Source organism: Capra hircus, chromosome 12 (genome assembly GCF_001704415.2).
Source record: "Capra hircus breed San Clemente chromosome 12, ASM170441v1, whole genome shotgun sequence".
NCBI classification, from domain to species: Eukaryota; Metazoa; Chordata; class Mammalia; order Artiodactyla; family Bovidae; genus Capra; species Capra hircus.
The window spans coordinates 18,347,480-18,369,465 of NC_030819.1; the positions used below are offsets into that span (position 1 = coordinate 18,347,480).

The 21,986-nt window shown below is 42.0% G+C and overlaps 1 protein-coding gene across 1 annotated transcript in view; it reads right to left on the reverse strand.

Annotated features, from left to right (window-relative positions):
* GPC6 (glypican 6) overlaps window positions 1-13,748 on the reverse strand; it is a 1,225,779-nt gene extending 1,212,031 nt beyond the window's left edge. Inside the window, exon 1 of the mRNA XM_005687698.3 lies at window positions 12,952-13,748. Within this exon, the coding sequence (XP_005687755.2) occupies window positions 12,952-13,111 (160 nt within the window). The 5' untranslated portion in view covers window positions 13,112-13,748. The remainder of the gene's footprint in view (window positions 1-12,951) is intronic.

A 21,986-nucleotide genomic window follows, 5' to 3' on the forward strand; every position in this document is an offset into this window, starting at 1 on the left:
CCTGATAAACTCATGGTTAGAAAGGTTAAAACTCACTTTAAAATGCATGACAGGTTTTTCAGTTATAGGAAATTGTTATTCCAGTTATAATATGCAACCTTGGTTACCACATAGAATTAAGATCATGATAATCTATATTTTTACATATAATCAACCTTCTGTTAAACTGCAAACCTTTCTATAATTTACTAAGCATACGCTGGATAAAAATAAATTGCCATTCTTAAATCATAGCAATTAGTTTATGTTTAGGCATATACCTTCTCACAATATTGAATTTATCTTTACAGCAATAACCCAGGCTGAGAAACTGACTCAAAGATAATTTGTTAAATTAATATGACAAAATGAAAAAGCATAATTTCATGGTTTTTTGCTGTGACTATCTGTTGCACCTAATGTACTATTTTAACTGGAATTTAAATGTGATTACATGTAGTTTCTTGATTAAAATAGAAAACCATGTTTATACAATTTTGATATGTCTATTATACAAAACATATCATGAAGATCTCTGATTTTAAGAAATCCTCAAGTTATTTTTTCTAAAAAACAGAAGGTGGTAAGTGAAAAGAGATTATATGTATTAATTTTGTTATTGATGACATAAGAGTTGCCATTTGCAACCTATTATATTCAATTGAAATTGACCTTTTATGAGAGCCATATGGTAATGTAAGCAAAATGAATATATTCTTTATGGCAGTCATATAAAAAGATTGGCCTAAGCTTTTAACATAGTACTTGACCTCCTGGTGTCTGAATACCCCCAAGTCTGTGAAAGAATATTGAATAAGATAACCACATAATCAAATGAGTAGTAAGAGCACAATAAAAGCCTTTCACACATTAACACTTGATAATGTAAAAGTAACAGTCAACTATGTTCCCTAAATTCAGTACAAACTGGAGAGGCTGGAACAGATCAAATAGGAATGCTCAGAAACCCTACATTTCAGGAATATTAACTGCTATTAATACTTCAGAATTAAAAATTATTTTCTAAATAGAGCTCCCATTATGTCAAAGATCGCTTAAACTCCTCAAAATCATTTGTTAAAACTTCTGCTACAAAAAAAGAAAAAAATATCAAGTGATTTTAAATGTTATCATTTCTAAGTTTTAAAATCTCCCAGTTAAGATTTGGAATAACATAGGATAAGCAAACAGCTAAAGGACAACATTTTCTTACTATCCCCCCTAAAAAATTAAGGCCCGTCACTTATAAACATCTATACTAGCCAAAAGCATGGTGGCTTTTTTTCAAGTTCATTGCAAAAGTGCTACTGACTTTGTGCTATTCTGACCCATTAAGAAAATAATAATTGATAGTTACTCATCTCTTTTTTGGAAGACCTCAGAGTGCTTTTTTTACAGAGTGGCCTCCACTTCACTGCAACCTTGAATGGAAACACCCCTAGCTCCCAGAAATTCAGCAGAGGAGCACCGGCCTCTGCTAATCTCAGCTCTGCCAGGGACACAAAAAGAGAAAGTCAATTTCTCAAGAAATCCAAGACGTAATAAGAAGCAAACACACTAGCCGATAAAGCCTACAGGACACAGGTGTGCATGCCCAGAATGCATTATGCTACGTCTTTAATTAAATGCGTATAAAATGAAGAGTGACCAGCTCTAATGTAGTCTCCTCGTATCTGGAAGTCAGGAACAAATGGCTAAATCTGCACAGGAAAAGCAGCTCAAAGACGGAGAGGTGGGGCTGGAATCACTCTTGACCAGTGATATCTTCTAAAAAGGACCCCAAAATGTGTCCTACTTACTCACAGAAAGCTGACCATATTAGCTAAAAATAATAGGGATGCTACTGCGAAAGAAACTTAAAATTGTCCTTTCCCAGTCTCCCTTTCAAGCAATGTTGTGCTTTTCTTTTACTCATGCAGAAACGCCTCAGTCAGCTGGGTGAAACCCGGTCTGCTCCAGGCACAGGTAATTAAGGTTTGAACTAATCCAGTCACTTGCTTTCCCTTGGTCCCCCTAGTGGCCAATATAGACATCTGTAAGAAGGCAGAGGAAATCGGGTGTGTGTGCAATTTAGAGCAGAGACGCTTTCTGGATGGAGGTTCTTACCCAAGATCAAGGCGAAAAACAATGCAAAATCATTGCCCAAATCAAACTGGCTACCCTGACCAAACAACAACAACAAAAAAAGTGTGTTTAAAACCACGCTGAATGCACTCAGAGTGTGGCTCCCAGACACTCCTCAAAAGATGGTGCCTGGACCGACAGTATCAACATCACCCGGAAACTTGCTAAAGATGTAAATTCCAGGCCCTGTTCCAGAACTACTGACTCAGAAACTTGAGGGGTAGGGCCCAGGCATTTGAGCTTAGCAAGCCCTCCAGTGATTCTGATGCCTGATAATGTGTGTGAAGCACTGCTCCAGATCACTGGCTCTCCTCCCCACATGTACATCAGAATTCCTTGGGAAATTTTAAAAAGGAGGAGATGGAGGGAGGGAGGGAGGGAGAATACCCTTCCCAGACCCCTTAAATCAGAATATCTGAAGATGAAGCCCAAGTGTAGGTTTTTTTTGTTTTTTTTTTTTAATATCTCATATGATTCCAGGATAAGCCCTGGTTCTTTCCAACTCAAAAGAGCCAGTTGTTAAATTTTCTGGAATTTTGTGAGCTGGTTGTTAATCTGTTAGTGGCTCAAAATTGGCCATGGTGGGAACATTTAGACCACAAAAACTGGCAAATGCTACTAATCAGGTCTCCCCACACACTACCCTCTAGAGAGCCAATCATTTTGCATGCATCAGTTCGCCACTGGCCAGCGTTGAGAAATGGGTCTAAAGCAAGAGTGCCAAATACTTAATTAATTCAGGTAGTCTGAGTCATCCCTCTCAGTTTCTCCATTACCATCAACTCCTTGGGATTCTTACTAAGATTATAAAGATTAAGTAACCAATTTAGTGGCCATGAAAATGCAAAAGGCTATCAGCCCCTCTTACAGTATAACCGTGACTAGCTCAGATCAACAGCCACGGTCCTTTTCCTTTCTCTTCCAAGCAGGTATAAAGAGTAATATTCCATTATATATACCTTCTTTTTCCATTCCTCTGTTGATGGGCATTTAGGTTGCTTCCATGTCTTAGCTATTGTAAACAATGCTGCTATGAACATTGAGGTGTACATGTTCAATCTTTTGACAAGACCATTTTACAAATGGTGTTTTATACTACCAATTTCATCACATTAAGAGCCATGTAATGTCTGTCAGTCCTTTGGTACTATTAATACAAAATAATCAGTGGCTCAAGTTTAGTTTTATTTATTTATTTAGGCTTCCCAGGTGGCGCTAGCGGTAAAGAATCTGCCTGCAATGCGGAAGACTTGGGTTTGATCCCTGAGTTGGGAAGATCCCCTGGAGGAGGAAATGGCAAACCACTTCAGTATTCTTGCCTGGAGAATCCCGTGAACAGAGGCGCCTGGGGTCACAAAGGGTTGGACACGACGGAGCAACTAAACAAGTTCAGATCAACAGCCACAGTCCTTTTCCCTTCTCTTTCAAGCATGGGCACAGGAAGCAATTCTGGAATGAGAAGGGTGGGTAAATACACTGGGGGACTTCCGGGGGCAGACTGCCTCATCAATGTGGAGATGCGCGTGGAAGGAATGGTCCCTCTGTGTGCCTCAGTGCATCATCACGAGGCTTTGCTTCTTGGTTCTCCAGCGGCCATCTTATTTTCATCATGTAGCTGACGTGGATGATGGACAGAATGAGGATGGAAGGATCAAAAGATGGGGAGAACCTGAGAGTGGGTCATGCTGTTCACTTGCCACCTTCCCCCCCCAGAACTGCTCTATGGTGAGACTTCTTTGCATGTAAAATAATGGCTCTCCTTGGTTGCGTGAACCAGTTGAGTCAGGATTTTCTGTGACCTGAAGCCAAAAGTATCTTAAGTGACATAGATTATTTCAGGCGAGAGTTTCAACAGCTTGTCCTCTTTAAACCTTTTCAGTGGAACTTCTAAGTAGCAGAGCAGTTTTTAAAGGTTTTTTTCTTTTTAATTTTACCTCTTCTCTGATGACATCATTTACCCTTTTCTCTGCCTCTTATGTTCATCTGTGCCCTCAGCTGCTCATGTTTTGATACCGAAAACCACTCCCTGGCTGTCCTCCTTCCATCTCCGAACTTTTCATGACCCCTCTCTATTCCATCCTGTTTATACTCCTTGCCTGACCTAAAACAAGACTCTCATCATGTCCCTTCATTGCCACAACTCTCAGATGATAATGTACTTTCTGCTGTATAAAGCCGAGGATGCCCAAGGTCCATCAAAACTCCAACCCCACCCTATCTGTTCAACATTGCTTCTCACAAGCTCTTAATCAATCCCTTTCTGACTCTCCCCCACAAGCTTTATTTTGCTCGCCCACTTAACCCCCACCCTAACGGCTTCTTTCATGGCCCTCCGTCAAAGGTGAGCCATTCTTCAAGGTTCCTGTGATGGTAAATTTTACAGGTCAACTGAACCAGCCTAAGGAACACCCAGATAAGTAGCAAAACATCATTTCTGAGGGTGTCTGTGAGGGTGTTTCTGGAAGAGATTAGCACTTGTTTCAGCAGTCTGAGTGGCCTATGTGGGCAGGCATCAATCGCTTGATCTCCTAAATGGAACAGAGTGGCAGAGGAATGGTAAATCCTCTCTCTCTTCTGGAGCTAGGATGCCCACATGTTCCTTCCCATGGACATCAGAGCTCATCACTTGATCTCCTAAATGGAATAAAGTGGAAGAGGAATGGTAAATACTTTCTCTCTTCTGGAGCTAGGATACCCACATATTCCTGCCCATGGACATCAGAGCTCCAGGTTCTTGGAACTTTTGATTCTGACTGAACTATCCCACCTGCTTTCACGGGCAGTCAGTTTTCAGACAGTATACTGTGGGGCTTCGCCTGTGTAACTACAGGAGCCTACTCCTATAATAAATCCCCTCTTCTATATCTCTAACCATCTATCTATCTAATAAATCTCCCATATATTTACATATGAGGTATATATTCTTGGTTCTGTTCCTCTGGAGAACCCTGACCAAAACACTCCCAATAAAATTTGACTTCCTCCTTTCAGCAAGGGCAAAGAAATCTCTTCCTGATATGATTCTTATCATTACGATCAGTCACATAATTTGGCACTTAAGCCATAGACACATTATTTAATCTTGGGCAATGAAGTAACCATTTTTTTAAATAAATGTATTCATTTTTTAAGTGAAAGATAATTGCTTTACAAAATTTTTGTTTTCTGTCAACATCAACATGAATCAGCCATAGGTGCACATATGTCCCCTGTAACAATTTAATATATTCTTCCTCTTGAGGCTGCTGCTTGGTCGCTTCAGTGCAACCCTATGGACTGCAGCCCGCCAGGCTCCTCTGTCCATGGGGATTCTCTAGGCAAGAGTACTAGAGTGGGTTGCCCTGGGAGTGCCCTCCTCCAGGGAATCTTCCTGACCCAGGGATCGAACCCGGGTCTCCTGCATTGCAGGCAGATTCTTTACCTCTGAGCCACCAGGGAAACCCATTTTTCATCTTAGCGAAAATTTTTTTAATGTACATTTTTACATTTTTACACTGTATAAAAAAATACCTTTTTTACTTGAATTTCAAAATGAACACAGCTGATGACACATATGTTGATACTTTCTGAGAGTTAATAATGCACCTCTATTTGGGAAATCTTTTTCTCTCAGTGACCCTAAAACTCCTAATAGTCCTCTTCCGGTTTTATGATGTTCTATTGCCAGTAAAAGGTACACATGAATTGTGTCAAAGTATTTTTATAGACTTAATTTGATAAACATTTCTGAGACACATGATTCTGTGTTTCAACCTCTATCTCACAACACACACCAGTATTTATTCACCGTCGGACACACAGTAGATGCTCGAAAAATGACTGTGGACTGACCAATGGTTTGGGTGGTGTCAATTTACCTCCTAAACCCCTCTACTTCCTGCCATTCCCACAGTCACCGCACTGGTTCATGTAAACATCTCCCCTCTTCCTGTATCTGCCTTTGGCTCTCCTCCAATCAGTTCTCTACAAAGCAACCAAACTAACACTCAAAACCATGTCCCCTCCTAATTAAAACACTTCTTCAACAGCTTCTCCCTGCTCTGGGTTAAAGGCCATATTCACTGTAGTGAGTTGAACAGATTACAATGCTGGTCGAGGAAAGAGACAGGGCCAAGAGAGGGCAGCAGACAGAACAAGCTTCACTTGGGAGGCACTTGGACAGGTTGCAATAAGAAGTCCCTCAGAGCTGAGCACTTCCACAGGTACCAGAGAGTCCCCTGCAAGGAAGAGGAAGCACTGAAAGATCCTGCCAGGCAAGGGGGATGAGGTCTCTGGGCAATGGTGCTCAGCCACAGGGTGTTGAGGGCGCAGCAGCTTAGAGTCTTTTATAGGCCCAAGGTACACAAAATAGGAAGGTTCTACATAGTTTAAAATCTGCTTCTTTGAGCTATAAACAGTTGACTTTAGCCCACAGGCTTTAGCACTAAGGGTCCATGCCTGTGCCAAAAATAGTAAACGTTTGGTCAATGTGCTTAGGCCATCTTGGATCACAAGTCATCAACCCAGTCCTGGGCTTCCCTGGTGGCTCAGATGGTAAAGAATACGCCTGCCAATGCAGGAGATGTGGGTTCAATCCCTGGGTTGGGAAGATCCCCCAGAGTAGGGCATAGCAACCCACTGTAGAGTATTCTTGCCTGGAGAATTCCATGGACAGAGGAGATTGGTGGGCCAGAGCCACAGGATCGCCAAGAGTCGGACACGACTGAGCAACTAACACTTTGACTTCTTCAGGCTCTTCCCCCAAGGCTCTCATACCCTTTGCCCCTGCAACGGCCGCTTCCCCAGGTTCGGGGCCTTCTTACCACACAGACAATGTGTGTTCCCTCTGCCCTCTCTGACTCTGTATTCAGGTTTCGGAGCCCATCACTCTTCCTCAAGGAGGCATTTCCATAACCCTGTGATCAGAGGGCAGGATCCTATTAAATGCTTTCCCAGAGTCAGATACTCCAGTGCTGTGTACTCATCTCGCCCATTCACTGATAAATGTGCCCTGAATTTCCGCTTCCCTGCTGGGATTAAAATTCCCTGCTGCCTACACCCAGCGCCACACAGTGACTTACACATAGTAGGTAAACAAGAACTATTTATTAGAGAAATGAAAAAAAATGTCTAAAAGAGATGAAGCATAGGTTGTAATAGTAATCAGTAGCCTGGATAATGTGTAAATGTGGAGTCGAATTTCTACTTTTCTTTGTTACTAACTGTGCATTTGTCTAAAAATATTTTTCACCCTGGGTTATTCAAAACTCTTAAATATGTCCATCCAGGATTATTAGAGTTTTTAAACCTTCACCAAAGAATTAGTACTATGAAATCCTTTATTTACAAACACGCCATCCCAAGGAGTCAAGTACACTATCATCCACTGTCATGTAAATCACAAAAAACTGAATAATACTGGAGAAAACTATGAAACTATTTACAGTTTCATTATGCACCAGCTAAAGAATTTAAGAGAGCAGAATTTGGTCTGCAAAATGATATAAGCACCAGTTTGAAATAATAATTTTTCCTGTTTATACAGGCAAGACAACTCCAAGTCACCTTGCTGGCCTTACTAGAAGCCTTCAGAGAGACATGATTAAGGAGGAAAAAAAAAGTCTTATTTATGATTTTACTTTTGTGAGTCTGAATATATTAAGATTAAGCTAATGAATTATTTTGTCAATAATTCCTTTACTACAGTTTTTATCCTAAACTCATATTTCTATAAAACTCTTGTGACAGAATGGTATGTCACTTTTGTTTTAAAAGACTCAATAATTTTATATTGTCAAATGTTCATAATACCCATAACTACAGAAGAACAGTAGTCACCCTCTCACATAAATTATAATGCAATACTTATACTACAATATTCTAAAGAATATCTCACTGTACATTTTAAACCACTTTTGATAGTGGCCTACATTTCTGCTCACAAGCTATTACGACGTGGCACAGTTAAAAGATGTGAGTTTTATGTAAAAAAGTGTATCAGTCAACTCAAATGAACTCTTCTTCTCAGTGATGACATATCGTCTTCTAATTAAATCAGCTAAGATAACTCTGTTTGCAAGGATGATTCTAAAATTAATTCCCAAATCAAAAGTCTAACAAGTGGTACTCCTAATAGCCCAGATTTTAGATTGCTTTGATACCTGGAATTAATATGAATCTTTCAGTAATCTAGCGACTTGACAAATCATAAAAAAACCATTTGAAGTTCCACTAATTCATTTATACTTCACACTGTTCTTCGAAAGGATCTTAAAGACATCATCTAACGAAATAGAGCGCTAGGAAATCAGAACTCTGTGAAGGAGGCGGTTAAATGGAAATTAAATTATTTATCCCTAACTAGGAGATTTAAAGAGTAAGACTTACCAAACACTGTTTTTTTCATTTATGTTAATGTGATATCTACATGTAAATTGAAAAAAGAGTTGGGTTAACAGCAAATGTATTAAAGAAGTTGGTTTGCTGGTGAGCAGAGGAAGAGTAGGCTTATTCCCTGGGAAGCCCACCAAAAAATGGAAGGAACTGCTGGACCCAGGCCAGGTAAGATGAAGCATTACATATTCTGAAATTTGAAAATGATAAAGAAGGACTAAAACAATCACTAGTATATCCCTGGAATGTTAGAGAATGTTCTCTTTTTTTTAACTTTAGATTTTTGAGATTTTCATATTTTTGAGATAAGCTGATATCAAAGAGACAGGAGAGAATTTTTATGCTTTCTTAATATCTAGCTATAGCCTGACTCATAGGGAAAAGTTGGCAGAGTAAATTATTGAGAACAGCGTTAATTATATTTCCCCCCCCTAATTTTTGGAGATAAACTTCCCTCCTCCTTCTACCCTCATGATAATTTCCTATAGTAAGTTTTTTTGGACTAACCCAATATTCAGAAAGTAGGCCCAGTATATTGGAAAAAACACCCGACGCATGTTTTTACTTTCTATCTTTTATAAAACCACATCTATACAATGATCAGGAAAAAGCACAAATACACAGACAATTTAGTGGTGGAAGCATAGCCAATTCCAGAGAACATAAAACCCAAATTCAAAGTGAGTTTGAAAAATTGTAGATGTTGCAAGTAAATAGAAAAATTCTCAGCTTGAACTGTGAGTGAATGCATATGGTGATTGAGAATACCAGGCTATATAGGTATTAGATGAGAACAGAATTGATTTTACATGCATTCATTCAACAAATACAGCATGGCAGTGGGCAAGTTTAAGTGTATGTACTTCAGGGCCTGGGGTCAGAGTGCCTGCATTTGAATTCTAGGCTCCTCACTTTCTAGCTGAGTCATCCTCAGGCAAGTTAATTATCTGTTACTCGGTCTTTTCATCTTTAAAATGGGGATGATAGTATCTAAGTTATTAGAAAAAGTCAATCAGTCAATATTTAATGTTTTCAAAGTAAGTAGAGTTGTCGCATAGGTGCTGGACACAGTAATTTCTACATAAGGGACTGTTAAGTAAAGCTACATTAGATAAACGAAAAACATTAACATGAGCCAATAAATTACCACTAGTCAGCAACACATGCATATTATAATTAATGACGCCAAAAAGGCTCAAAGCATAAAACAGAGGCTCCATAAGCATAAACCAACATCCCCTGAATTGCCTAGCCTTTTAAGCAGATGCTCTTTTCAGCTGTGAGTTCCTTTACAAGTTTGGAGCCATCAGTATGACTTGGATTGGAAAACAAGATAACATTACTGGTGCTGGAAGAAAAACCTGCATGTTTCGCGCCGACTTTTGATCAGAATAACAAAGAACCCGATGATACATGGCTCAATATCTTTCCAGAAGACAGAACAAGAGAAAATAAGCACACTTCGAAGGTTTTTGACTAGATATTTGGAAACGTTTGGATACCACAAAAATTACTAAGTATCAGAATGGATTGCTGAGAGGGGCTCAAGAGTCTACTCCTTTGGAGGTCTTTCAAACAAGGACAGATAGTCTATCTGATCTGCCTGGGATGGTTTAAAATCAGAGCTGAGTGAAGATTAATGGTACAAGCTGCCCCTTGAAGGCCTCTTCTTTCCCAACCACTCTCTGAGAGTTGAACTTTATATATGACCCATCACAGCCCCTCATCTGTTGAGTTTGAAGAATTCGCTTTTATCCTAGAATAGAAAAGGGCAACACTATTTCACAATTGTGAGTTCTGAGTAAAACTTTAATAATGTCATGATGTGACATAATGTCCTCATTACTTCTCAGTTATTTTACCAGGCAAGCTACCTGCAAATATCTTTCAATTAGAAACAGCTCTCATGAACCTGAAATCTGAACAGCAGTTCCTTTAAATTCATGTTCCCTGCCAGACTAAACAGCACATGCCATTTCACAAGCAACCCATAAAAGTCCAAACAAGGCAAAGGATAAGGAGTTGAAGGGAAGGATAACCGCCATATACTAGATAATTAAAAGCAAATAGTATCAGGAACTAGGGAGGAGAAGAAAAGTGGGTTCATTTAATTATAGGACATAAATGATTCTTCCAACAGCAATAGGTAAATTGAGTCGTTTACCTTGAAAAAATGTTGATCCTTAATACACAGGTACCTTTCATCTCATTTGTTTTTCCTATCAGATGTGCCTCTGACCCCCAACGACCTATATAGCTTGAGTATTTCAAAGGGTACCAAAGGACAGGAAGCTTTATGCAAAGTCGACAGTCCCTCTAGTCCTAGAAAGATAATTTAACAGAAAGTGCACACATTTTAGAAATTCATAGCTAATTAAAAAGCCCTGTAATTGTCAAGGTGGGGATAGAAAAGGGGGGAAAATCCCTCTGTAGCTAAAAATCTACTAAAGGATTTATTTCAACCACTGAGAATGTTTCAGAAAAGTCAGTGGTGCCTACAGAAATCATACACACTAAAAACCTTCCCTTTGATATCAAGGAGATTTGCATCGTGGTAAAGACCTGTAGTCTCCTGAAAGCCCCACAATTCATTAACTAATACAGAAGCAATTTAAAAATAGTTAACTATTTTCTTCTTGGAGATACCTTTTCTGAAATCATGCTGGGAAATACCTGTGTGCTTAAAAGACATAGTTTGAAAAATCCCAGATTAGAGGAGAAAAAGTTCCCAGAAAAAAAGTGATCCATATTCTAAACCTTTAAAAAGTTGATTTCCCTGAGATTGAGGGAGGGAGAAAAAGGCAAAGCTGATCCTTATCAATTAATTAAAAAGAATGAAATAACAGTAGACGAAGGGGAAGGAGAGTTAAGAAACTTTAGGATCTGTGGGGGCAGTCGCTCTCTACGTATTGATTAACAAATTAAGGAGCTCTGGAAAAGCGAGATGAAGTGACAGAGAGAAAAGTGGTCTTATAATTCACCACAGGTTCCGCCTCCGACTCACCAGAGGCTGCCTACGTCTGGCTCAGAATTGAAAACCTCTCCCTGAATATAATGCTCCGCGCTGTTAGCGTGATGTATAAGCTGTTGTGTTGTTGTTTTTTTTTTTTCCCAGTGCCTACATTTCTAGAAACGTGCTCATTCCGGGATAACTAAAAACCCTCACTTGTAGAGTTTGTGCATCAACCATAAAACAGCAATACCACTACGTATCGAAACCGTGGTGTTTTACCATCACTGCAAAATGCACAGTAGAGACCAGCTCCTGGGCAAAACGCAGAGGCTGGTGGAAATCCAGGGTTCTGGCTCGACCCTCTGAGGGGCACTGAGGACCTCGGCTGCCGGGTTTGAGCAGCCCGCGCCCTCGCAGCATCCCCTGGCCCCTCTCTGCCTCTCTCAGCTCCGCGCTCCCGCAGCCAGGGGATTACCTCTCCCCAACACGTTTCATTCACAGAGCCCCCGAGATGCTCGGGTTCGGTTGGAGCTAAGAGCCGGAAAGCATGCACCCAGGCGACCGCGCAAGTGGTCGGAAACCGAGCGCTCCCCACACGCCGGCGCCCGGCCCGGGGGTTGGGGGCTCTCGAGCGAGGAACACCCGTGGCCGGGGGACGCGGGGTCCGAGGAGACCCCCGCGAGGTCCGAGGACGCATCCGCTAGCGAGCCACCCGCTGAAGTTGACTCAGCTCCCCGGAGCGGGCGGGCGAGGCCGCGCTCCGGCGGAGCGCCGCGCGGGGCGGCAGGGCTGTCCCCCGGACCGGGAGTGACCAACCGCGATCGGGGGAGCCCTGAGGAGCCGGAACGGCAGAGCCTGCTCCAAATCTGAAACGGGCAGCCCGCGAACTCCCCAGACCCGCCCGGAACCGCCGACGTCGGAGGCCGAGTCCCCCACCCCCAGCCCCGCTCGCCCGCCCGCCCCCGGCCCGGGCGCCGGGCGCTCTGCCTTCCCGGAGGGCAGGAGCGAGGGGCCGGGGAGCCCTCCGCGTCTCTCCACCGCCCCCGCCGGCGCGAGGGCGGGAGCGGAGAAGGCGCCACTCTGACGGTGGCGCTGGGCAAACTGCGGCCGCAGTTCTTCCAAGTTTGCCTGAGCGAGCGGCGCGGGGTGGGCGCCCGACTCGGCGTGCCGCCCTCGCGCCGCGGCCGCCCCCGGGGGTCCCGGGCTCCCCGGCCCGCTCGGCCAGGGCCAACGACGAAGAGGAGCGCGAGGGCGCGGGAGCCGAGCGCGGGAGGGAGGGAGGGAAGGAGGGCGCTCCCGCGTGTGCACACACAATGAGGCAGCCGGAGACGCACACCTTCCGCCCCCCCGCTCCGCTGGAGAAACCGCCCCGAGCATCCGCCGCCCGGCGCGGAGGCGCGGCGGCCAGGAGAGCCCCCCGGCAGAAAGTGAACACCACAACTCAGCAACAGGGGTAAGGCGGAGGGCTTCCGGCAGCCCGGGAGCCGGGCTGCAGCCGGCCCGGGCCGCGCGCCCGCGCTTACCTGCGATCTCCTGGTAGGGGATGTCCGCCAGGCTGAATCCCTTGGCACCGTACGCCTGGCGGACTTCGCCGCAGCTCCGAGCCTTCACCTCCGCCCGGGCCGGGAGGGACAGCAGCAGCCCGGAGAGGGGAAGAATCACAGCCCCGATCCAAGAAGGCATGGTGCAACATGCAAATCCAGCTCGGTGAACCCCGGGACCCGTGCGCTCTTCACCTTGCCCCTCCAGCCGAAAGCCCGCCAGAGCCGGCGGCGCGCTCCTCGCAGCTGCCCAGCGTCACCCCCTTCCGCCAGCCGAGGGGACGAGCCGCGCAGCCCTCTGGACTGCGCTCAGCAAACTTTTATAAGCCTGATGGAGGATGGCAAAGCCAACCGGGGCTGGCTGGGAAAGCAGCCGCTTCACTCCTCTAGTCCCCCAGACCGAAAACAGTGCAATAAAAACGAGGAAAAAGAGGAAAATAAATGTTTCAAAAAACCACCATAGGGGTTGAGCGCTGCGATCCGAGTTCCGAGCCGCAAGAATCCTAGCGCGCGGCGAGCTCGGCTAGCGGGAGTGTGCGGAGAAGGTGGAGACGCGCGCCGGCTCTCCCGGGAGGGAGATGGACAGGCGACCGCGAGGGTGTGCGCGCGCGAGTGTGTGTCGGTGTGAGCGCAGGGTTCTCGGGGACGTGTGTGCGTGGAGGTATGTGTTGGGGATATACGAGATCCAGGGGAAACCTCAGCTTTGCACAGGCTGAGGGAGCTTGTGAGAGTCCTCCTGAAATAGGAAGAGAGAAATCCTGGAGACAGACGCTGGGAGGCTAGAGGGAAGGAGAAAGGAGGGGAGGGAGAGAAACGTGCTACACATTGCACAGCCGAAATTCAGAGGCAGAGTCGAAGGCAAAACCTGGACTGGATTTCTTTCTAATCTGCAGCAAAAGGGGCATAAAAGGGAAGCGTTCCTCTTTTCTTCATTGGCTGCACATCCTTCGTACTCATCCGAAATGCTAGTTCTAAATACCGTAATGAAGTCATCTAGAAAGACAAAGTATTTTTAAGTCATTAACTTACGTTATTAAACTATATTTTTGTGGCTGTAAAGGACAACGCAATGCCAATTGTTGCTCTAAATATGAGCAACAATTCACGACACAGCGCTCGCAGAAATGAACAATTAGAGGGGAACCCGGAATAGCAGGGCACAGTCGCTGCTCTAATTACTGGGCTTATTGCTGTTTGACTTTTTTTTTATTTTCTAAAGATAACGCAAGCATACATTAGACATGTCTTTTTTTTTTAAATTTTGGGTTCTGGACTCAAAAATGCCCCCCTTTTAACTTCAAATGTTACATAATCTTGGATCAAAAATCATTATCTCAGATTTCTAGTGTGTAGATGAACAGGAAAGCAAAGAAGAAGCAGAACAAGGAAGAGATGAGAAAAAAAGAGCAAGGGTCAGTGGGGTACATGAAGGAAGATATTGAGGAGGGCAGTGAGGTCTCCCCTTGCTCTAAAGGCTCTCACATACTAAACTTAGCATTTTCTTCCAAATGAACAAAATTTTAAAGTGGAGAAACAGTTCACTTCTTTCCTCCTGCCTTATACTCAAGTTTCGTGAAATGGTATAAAAATGAAAATTCTTATCAATTTTCTTATGTTAATGAACTTTGCTGGGCAGAAGCATGTGTTGAAACCCAAAGCTTGTGCAACTACTAGCAGGCAAACGCAAGACCAAAAAAAAAAAAAAAAAAAAAACATAATGCTTACTTACTTTTGTGTCTGTGTGTGTTTAGATCAGCTCATTATGCAGAAATAACTGTAAGGTAACGTCCAGTTTTTTGGACCTTCTCTATAAAGCTATATTTTTCAGATGACAGCTCTTAATGACCAGAATGACCATGAAATTTAAGTCATTCTCTTTGTTATTACAACCACTGTCATAGTCATCTTCATCATCATTACAACACCAAGAGGTTAGATACCTCTTCTTTCTCTCTTTAATAAATTCCTCCTCTCTTACTCCACCAAAAAGACTCCCAAGTTCCAGATCCAACCTGATTTAAACCATGAAAATGCTTAAAAATGAGTGTCTCTTCTTTACAAGTTTATTTTTCCCTCTTGAAAATTCCATAGACAAGTATTTCTTTCTGAAAACTTCAGTCACATTTTTTTCTCTTAAAACTTTAGCATAATTTTTGCCTTCACAATATTGTACTAACGGTAGACCTCAAGTGACTTGAATTTATTTCCCTCAAAGTCTGAAATCAGGATAAACAAAACATACTCTTGGGTCATAGTGGACAAAGGATAAGATGGGTAGGATTAGGGAATGCTGTAGCCAAGTCATTATTTCTATATTTGACATGACCTTCAACCTTCTGTTTTTGTCAGAGTCAGGTGGCAGGCATTTTGCACTCCAGAGGAGGGGAGTGATTACACACATAACTTATTCTCTCCTCACACATCGGGACTCACTGTAATTTACCATTATTCTTGCAATATATAGCAAATAATGCAATAGAAAGGACATTTGAAGTGAAGGAAGAGGGGGTAAAAACATAGTATATGTGTTTTAAGATATTTAAAAATCATTAAGTATTTAATAAGCATTCAATGCAATGATACAGCCCTAGGTTCTTGTACACAGGTCCTAGACTTATCGGAAGGCTAGTATGGAAATAATTATAATTTAATCAGACGTAGATTAGTTTAATCCCATCAGGAGGGTGAAACAATTTAAGGTAGGTTTACAAATTCCAATACTGAAACTCCAATACTTTGGCCACCTGATGCAAATAACTGACTCATTGGAAAAGACCCTGACGGTGGGAAAGATTGAAAGCAGGAGAAGGGGACAACAGAGGATGAGATGGTTGAATTGCACCACCTCGATGGACATGAGCTTGAGCAAGCTCAGGGAGTTGGTGACGGACAGGGAAGCCTGGTGTGCTGCAGTTCATGGGGTCACAAAGGGTCAGACACGACTGAGTCAGACACGACTGAGTGACTGAACTGAACTGAACTTATAAGTTCCAGTCAGACCAAAGAATTAAGTAACTTGCTTTACTGGTGCTCTCAAACCTTCTTGGTCCACTCACTGGATAGTGTCGCACTGTGTGAGGTGGTGTAAGAAATTAAGTCAAACTTTCCAGCTAAGGGCAACAGCAGAGCCTGGATGAGGTATTGGAATGAGCCTTGAAGGTCATAGGAGTTTATAGAAGAGCCTTGACTAGGAAGATGAGAACTCATATTAAGGAGATGTTGGCATGTGGTTTAGATAGGAAAAAAAAAGAGAGAGTTTAGCTGAGAAACTTGAACCCTGACAGTAATGTTTATATTGTACGTCATAGGAAAAAGAAGTTAGAACATGAAGAACCTCAAACCAAAGGAAGCAAGCACATCGAAGCAAGAGAAAGGTCAGTAGGAGAAACACACAGAACTCTGTCACAGTGGTCAAGATTTCAGGTGATTGAGACCAGAATAGGAAGATAGTAAATGGAAAGAAGGCGAAGATACATTTTGCAGAAAGGATTAGCATGGTTTGGTCCTTGGTTCAATACATACAAAAAAAAAATTTACTAAAACGTTATTTCAAAACTGTAAGTCTCATTAGGAAAATGTAGTATTTACTAGGACATAAGACTCCTGTTTATACAGCACATTCACATCCCAGCTGTTTATTTCACAACAACCCCTCTGGGCATAAGATGAATGGAGCCTCAGAGACTGAGATATGGAGACAAAAAAATTAAATCTCTGCCACAGTTGGCAGGTGGACAGAATTGCCCCTGTCAGGTATCCACCCCATGATCACTGTCTCTTCTTTCTTGCTATCCTAGTCCCAACTGTGTTCAGGGCATCATGCCAGCAGCAAGGGATGAATCATCAATGGTCATCCCTTGGAGGATAGAAAGAACCTAGAAACAAGTCATGAACATTTCCCTTTTCATTAAATAGTGTAGGGGTGGGCCTAACACCCCTTGTTGCACAATGAGATATAAGCAAAAGATTTCTGAGAAAAGCATTTTTCCTGATGAAAGGAAATATGGGAACAGAGAGGTCTTTTTGCCTCTGCCTCCTCAGATGGCACAGTGGTAAACAACTCGCCTGCCAATGCAGGAGATGCAAGAGAAGTGGGTTCGATTCCAGGATCAGGAAGATCCCCTGGAGAAGGAAATGGCAACTCACTCCAGTATTCTTGCTTGGAAAATTCCATGGATAGAGGAACCTGGTGGGCTACAGTCCATGGAGTTGCAAGGAGCATGCACGCAGGCACCTTAGAGCTGGTTGGCCATCTCATGAGTTGGAGACAAGACATTGCCAAGGGACAGGGAATGACAGACCAGAGGATGGAAAGAACTGAGATCCTTGGTTCCTGTTCTGAGTCACAAAATCAGCCCCACGGCTGCCAACCTCTTAACTTCTTGTTAAATAATTCACAAATATCCTGTAGTTTATGCCACTGTCATTTGGTTACTCACTTATTTACAAATGAAGGCAAATTAATGACTATAGCAACCTAAAGGAAAAGCGAAGGAAGTGAAGGCAACAGATAGGGGTTGGTTGCAAATATAAGAAGTGAACACAAATGAGGTCCCATCATGGGATTCCAGGTAGAAGATTTTCAAAGATGAAGCAAATCCCAGGGAACATCAAAGCCAAGGAAGTTGGAGAAAATAGTACTTGGACAACAATAGGCTTCCTGGAAACTTCAACAGAAACATTCTAGTAAAGTAATGAAGTGGAGGCCATACTGCATGGAATTGTATATGAAGTAGGTGGAGGGAATACTGAAACAGCAGGTATAACTGATTACTGCTGTGTGGCAACTCTATGTGGAAGTGGAAAGGGATGGGCTTTCCCAAAGAAGCTCCTAAGACTACAGGCAAGAATACAACATGAGACATAGAAAGAGATTGAAATTTAATGTAATAGCATTAGGTAGGTTGATTTTATTTTATTCTTTTAATATTTGTTTACTTAATTATTTATTTGGCTGGGCTGGGTCTTAGTTGCAGCATGCGGAATCTATTTCCCTGACCAAAGATCGAACCCAGGCCCTCTGCATAGGGAACACAGGGCCTTAGCCAGTGGTTCAGTTCAGTTCAGTCACTCAGTCGTGTCCAACTCTTTGCGACCCCATGAATCGCAGCACGCCAGGCCTCCCTGTCCATCACCAACTCCCGGAGTTCACTCAGACTCACGTCCATCGAGTCCGTGATGCCATCCAGCCATCTCATCCTCGGTCGTCCCCTTCTCCTCCTGCCCCCAATCCCTCCCAGCATCAGAGTCTTTTCCAATGAGTCAACTCTTCGCATGAGGTGGCCAAAGTACTGGAGTTTCAGCTTTAGCATCATTCCTTCCAAAGAAATCCCACGGTTGATCTCCTTCAGAATGGACTGGTTGGATCTCCTTGCAGTCCAAGGGACTCTCAAGAGTCTCCTCCAGCACCACAGTTCAAAAGCATCAATTCTTCGGTGCTCAGCCTTCTTCACAGTCCAACTCTCACATCCATACATGACCACTGGAAAAACCATAGCCTTGACTAGACGGACCTTAGTTGGCAAAGTAATGTCTCTGCTTTTGAATATGCTTTCTAGGTTGGTCATAACTTTTCTTCCAAGGAGTAAGCATCTTTTAATTTCATGGCTGCAGTCACCATCTGCAGTGATTTTGAAGCCCAAAAAAATGAAGTCTGACACTGTTTCTACTGTTTTCCCATCTATTTCCCATGAAGTGATGGGACCAGATGCCATGATCTTCGTTTTCTGAATGTTGAGCTTTAAGCCACTGGATCACCAGGGAAATCCTTGGTAGGTTGATTTTATATTCCTCTTTCTTATCTACATTCTATAAGTTTTATACAGTAAATCTAAGTATTTATAATGAGAAAGATATTGTTTAAAAATGAATATCTCAAATTTTTAACAAATGCAGATGATATTTGTGCCATGTTTTACAAAGTAAAGGGGTTTTACCATTATCTCATGTATGTAAAACAAATGGGCATTAATATTTCTTACAAAAACATAGCAACGTTGTGGTATGAAGTTTTTCATTGTGAATAATTTTTTTAAAGCCATGAATAAGGGGGAAAAGTCAGTTGCACAAGTTACTATTCTTTTGTTCAGTTGCACCAATTCATGAATGAATTTTTAAGTTTTTTTTTTTCCCTTTCTTTGTGGATTTAGATCAAGTAGCACAAATAAGTTCAAATGAAATCTTATGAAAACAAGACAATGGACTTCAAGTGTCTATTCCACATCTCAGCTTGATGCAAATCAAAATTGCTTAGTTAACCTGCCTCTTGAAAAACAAGGGCCTGTAATGAAAAAGCCATCAGAAATTTAACAACAGTAGTTCTGCCAGGTGCCTGCATAACAGGAAGGTTGCTGAGTTACAGAGAAAGAAAGGTGAACTCGGGTAAATAATGACTAAAAACAATAGAAATCGTGTTTCATTTTTCTTATCAAGTTTTATACCAAACCAAATCTTAGTAATCTATTTAACGTTTACTGAGCCTTACTAGTTTACCTACTACTAATATAAACCCATTAAAATTATATCTTTAGGGCAACTGAGAACCAGCTGGGTTGCTAATGATCTTGAAGGGGAAGTCAAACACAGAGGGACCGCAGATTTTTCCTGTCTTAACAATATTCGTCTCAGGCTCTGAAGCCAGAGCTACTTAGCTTCTGAGGAGAGAATGTTATGATCTGCTTCATCAGATTTTTGCCTAATAGGTATGTCAGGGTTTAGCCAAGGGAACTGGAAAAGCTCTAATTATTTAATTATATTTAGTTTTCATATCGGAGAAGGCAATGGTACCCTACTCCAGTACTCTTGCCTGGAAAATCCCATGGGTGGAGGAGCCTGGTGGGCTGCAGTCCATGGGATCGCTAAGAGTCAGACACGACTGAGCGACTTGACTTTCACTTTTCCCTTTCATGCATTGGAGAAGGAAATGGCAACCCACTCCAGTGTTCTTGCCTGGAGAATCCCAGGGACGAGGGAGCCTGGTGGGCTGCAGTCTATGGGATCGCACAGATTCGGACACCACTGAAGCAACTTAGCAGCAGCAGCAGCAGTTTTCATATATGTATGCTAGAAACATAATGCAAGTATTTCCTGTATTCTAAAGCACTACTCATGTTTTCTTGGACTGTTAATAACAGTCACCAAGAAGGTATAAACAAAAAATACGTTAAGGCATAAAAATGATTGACATGCACTTTGAATTTTTCATATTTATTAGTGAACCAGAACTCTCCTCTCCACTGATTGTGAGTTTCATAGCTGGATATGCATCTTAGGCTATTTCATGTGTGTGCTTAGTCACAGAGTCATGTCCATCTCTGCAACCCCGTGGATTGTAGCCCACCAGGCTCCTCTGTCCATGGGATTCTCCAGGCAAGAATACTGGAGTGGGTTGCCATGCCTTCCTCCAGCAGATCTTCCCAACCCTGGGATCGAACCCAGGTCTCCTGCATTACAGGCAGATTTTTTACCATCTGAGCCACCAGGGAAGCCCATTTCATGCCTAGAAATACATTTTAGACTATTCATTTAAATATCAAGTAATAAAATATTTCGTTTAAAAAAATCGGTTTTACAATCACTCTCTGCCTTGGAACAATCTTGGCAAATAGAATACTAGCTAAGCATCATTTTAGACCATCATTATAAAAGCTTATTATACATAAGGAATCACATTTTATTTTGACTTTATGGCTCACAATATTAATAGATGCCTTCAATAATATCATTATTTAAAAATCACGTGTTTCTGAAGTGTTTCCAGATCAGATACATAAATGTAGAAGAGTGGCACAGAGGAAAATCCTATTGCAGATTAATAAACTTGCTTTTTTGTAGTTCATAAAAGATCATTTAACCTTGTCTTACTTGTTATAAATTCAGATATTAATGTTATGAGAGATGATTCTGTAACTAAGCAGTAATTCAACATACCTAGATTATTGGAACTATACATCTTGGCAGTCACTACCCTAGTTCTTCTGCTTTTGTGAAAGATGAATGGAGCTTTGCCTCGTTTTCAGATCATCTGGCATCATAAATAATGATATTTCTTAAGGCAAATGAATGGCAACACAGCCTTGACTGTGTTAGCCCTGTGTTGCTAACTTTCATCAGTGGAATACCTTTATTGCTGTTCAGTCACCAAGTCGTGTCTGACTCTCTGCACCCCCATGAAATGCAGCATTCCAGGCTTCTTTGTCCTTCACTATCTCTAGGAATTGCTCAAACTCATGTCCATTTAGTCAGTGATTCCATCCAACCTTTTCATCCTCACTCACTGTCTTCTCCTTTTACCTTTAATCTTTCCCTGCATCAGGGTCTTTTCCAATGGAATACCTTAATTCGCTATATTAAAATGATTTCTCAAATTTTTAAAGCTCTAAGTTAACTAGAATTCATTATTTTAGCATTAAATAAGCAATATGTCAGGCTGGGTTTTGGGGAAAAATAGTGATGATGAACCCATAACATAAGGCTTTTTTAAAACTGTTTTACTACATAGAAATCTCTGTTCTTTTAACTTCAGCTTAGAAGGACCGTGCTCTGAAGGAATAGGAAGATAGTTTACAGACTGGGCTTTTTTTTAACCTAATATTTCTACATAAGAAATGAAAGCAAACAGAAAGTTACTTAGATAAATAAATTAGAAAAAACCTTCAGTTGATAAGAATCAGAAGAGACTCAAAGAAATTTTAAAAAACATTAATGTGATTAAACCTTCTTATGGTTGATCATACTTTGATATCAAGTTACTTTTAATAATGGAAAACAATCTGAATATTCTAAAATTCAATAATCAGTATATTCATAGGTTTTAATTCAGACAGTTTTCTAATAAGTCCTAATTATAATGATTAAATTCATTCAAACTTAGTGTAAGTTAGCGTAGACACTAGAAGGGAAAAAGGGAAATGAAAATTTTGAATGGGTTCTTCTGCATCTACTAGCACATTTAAGTCAATAAAACTTCTTTGTTGAATATCACACCTTAAAGCAGTATTAGTTTTTCTGTGGAAAGC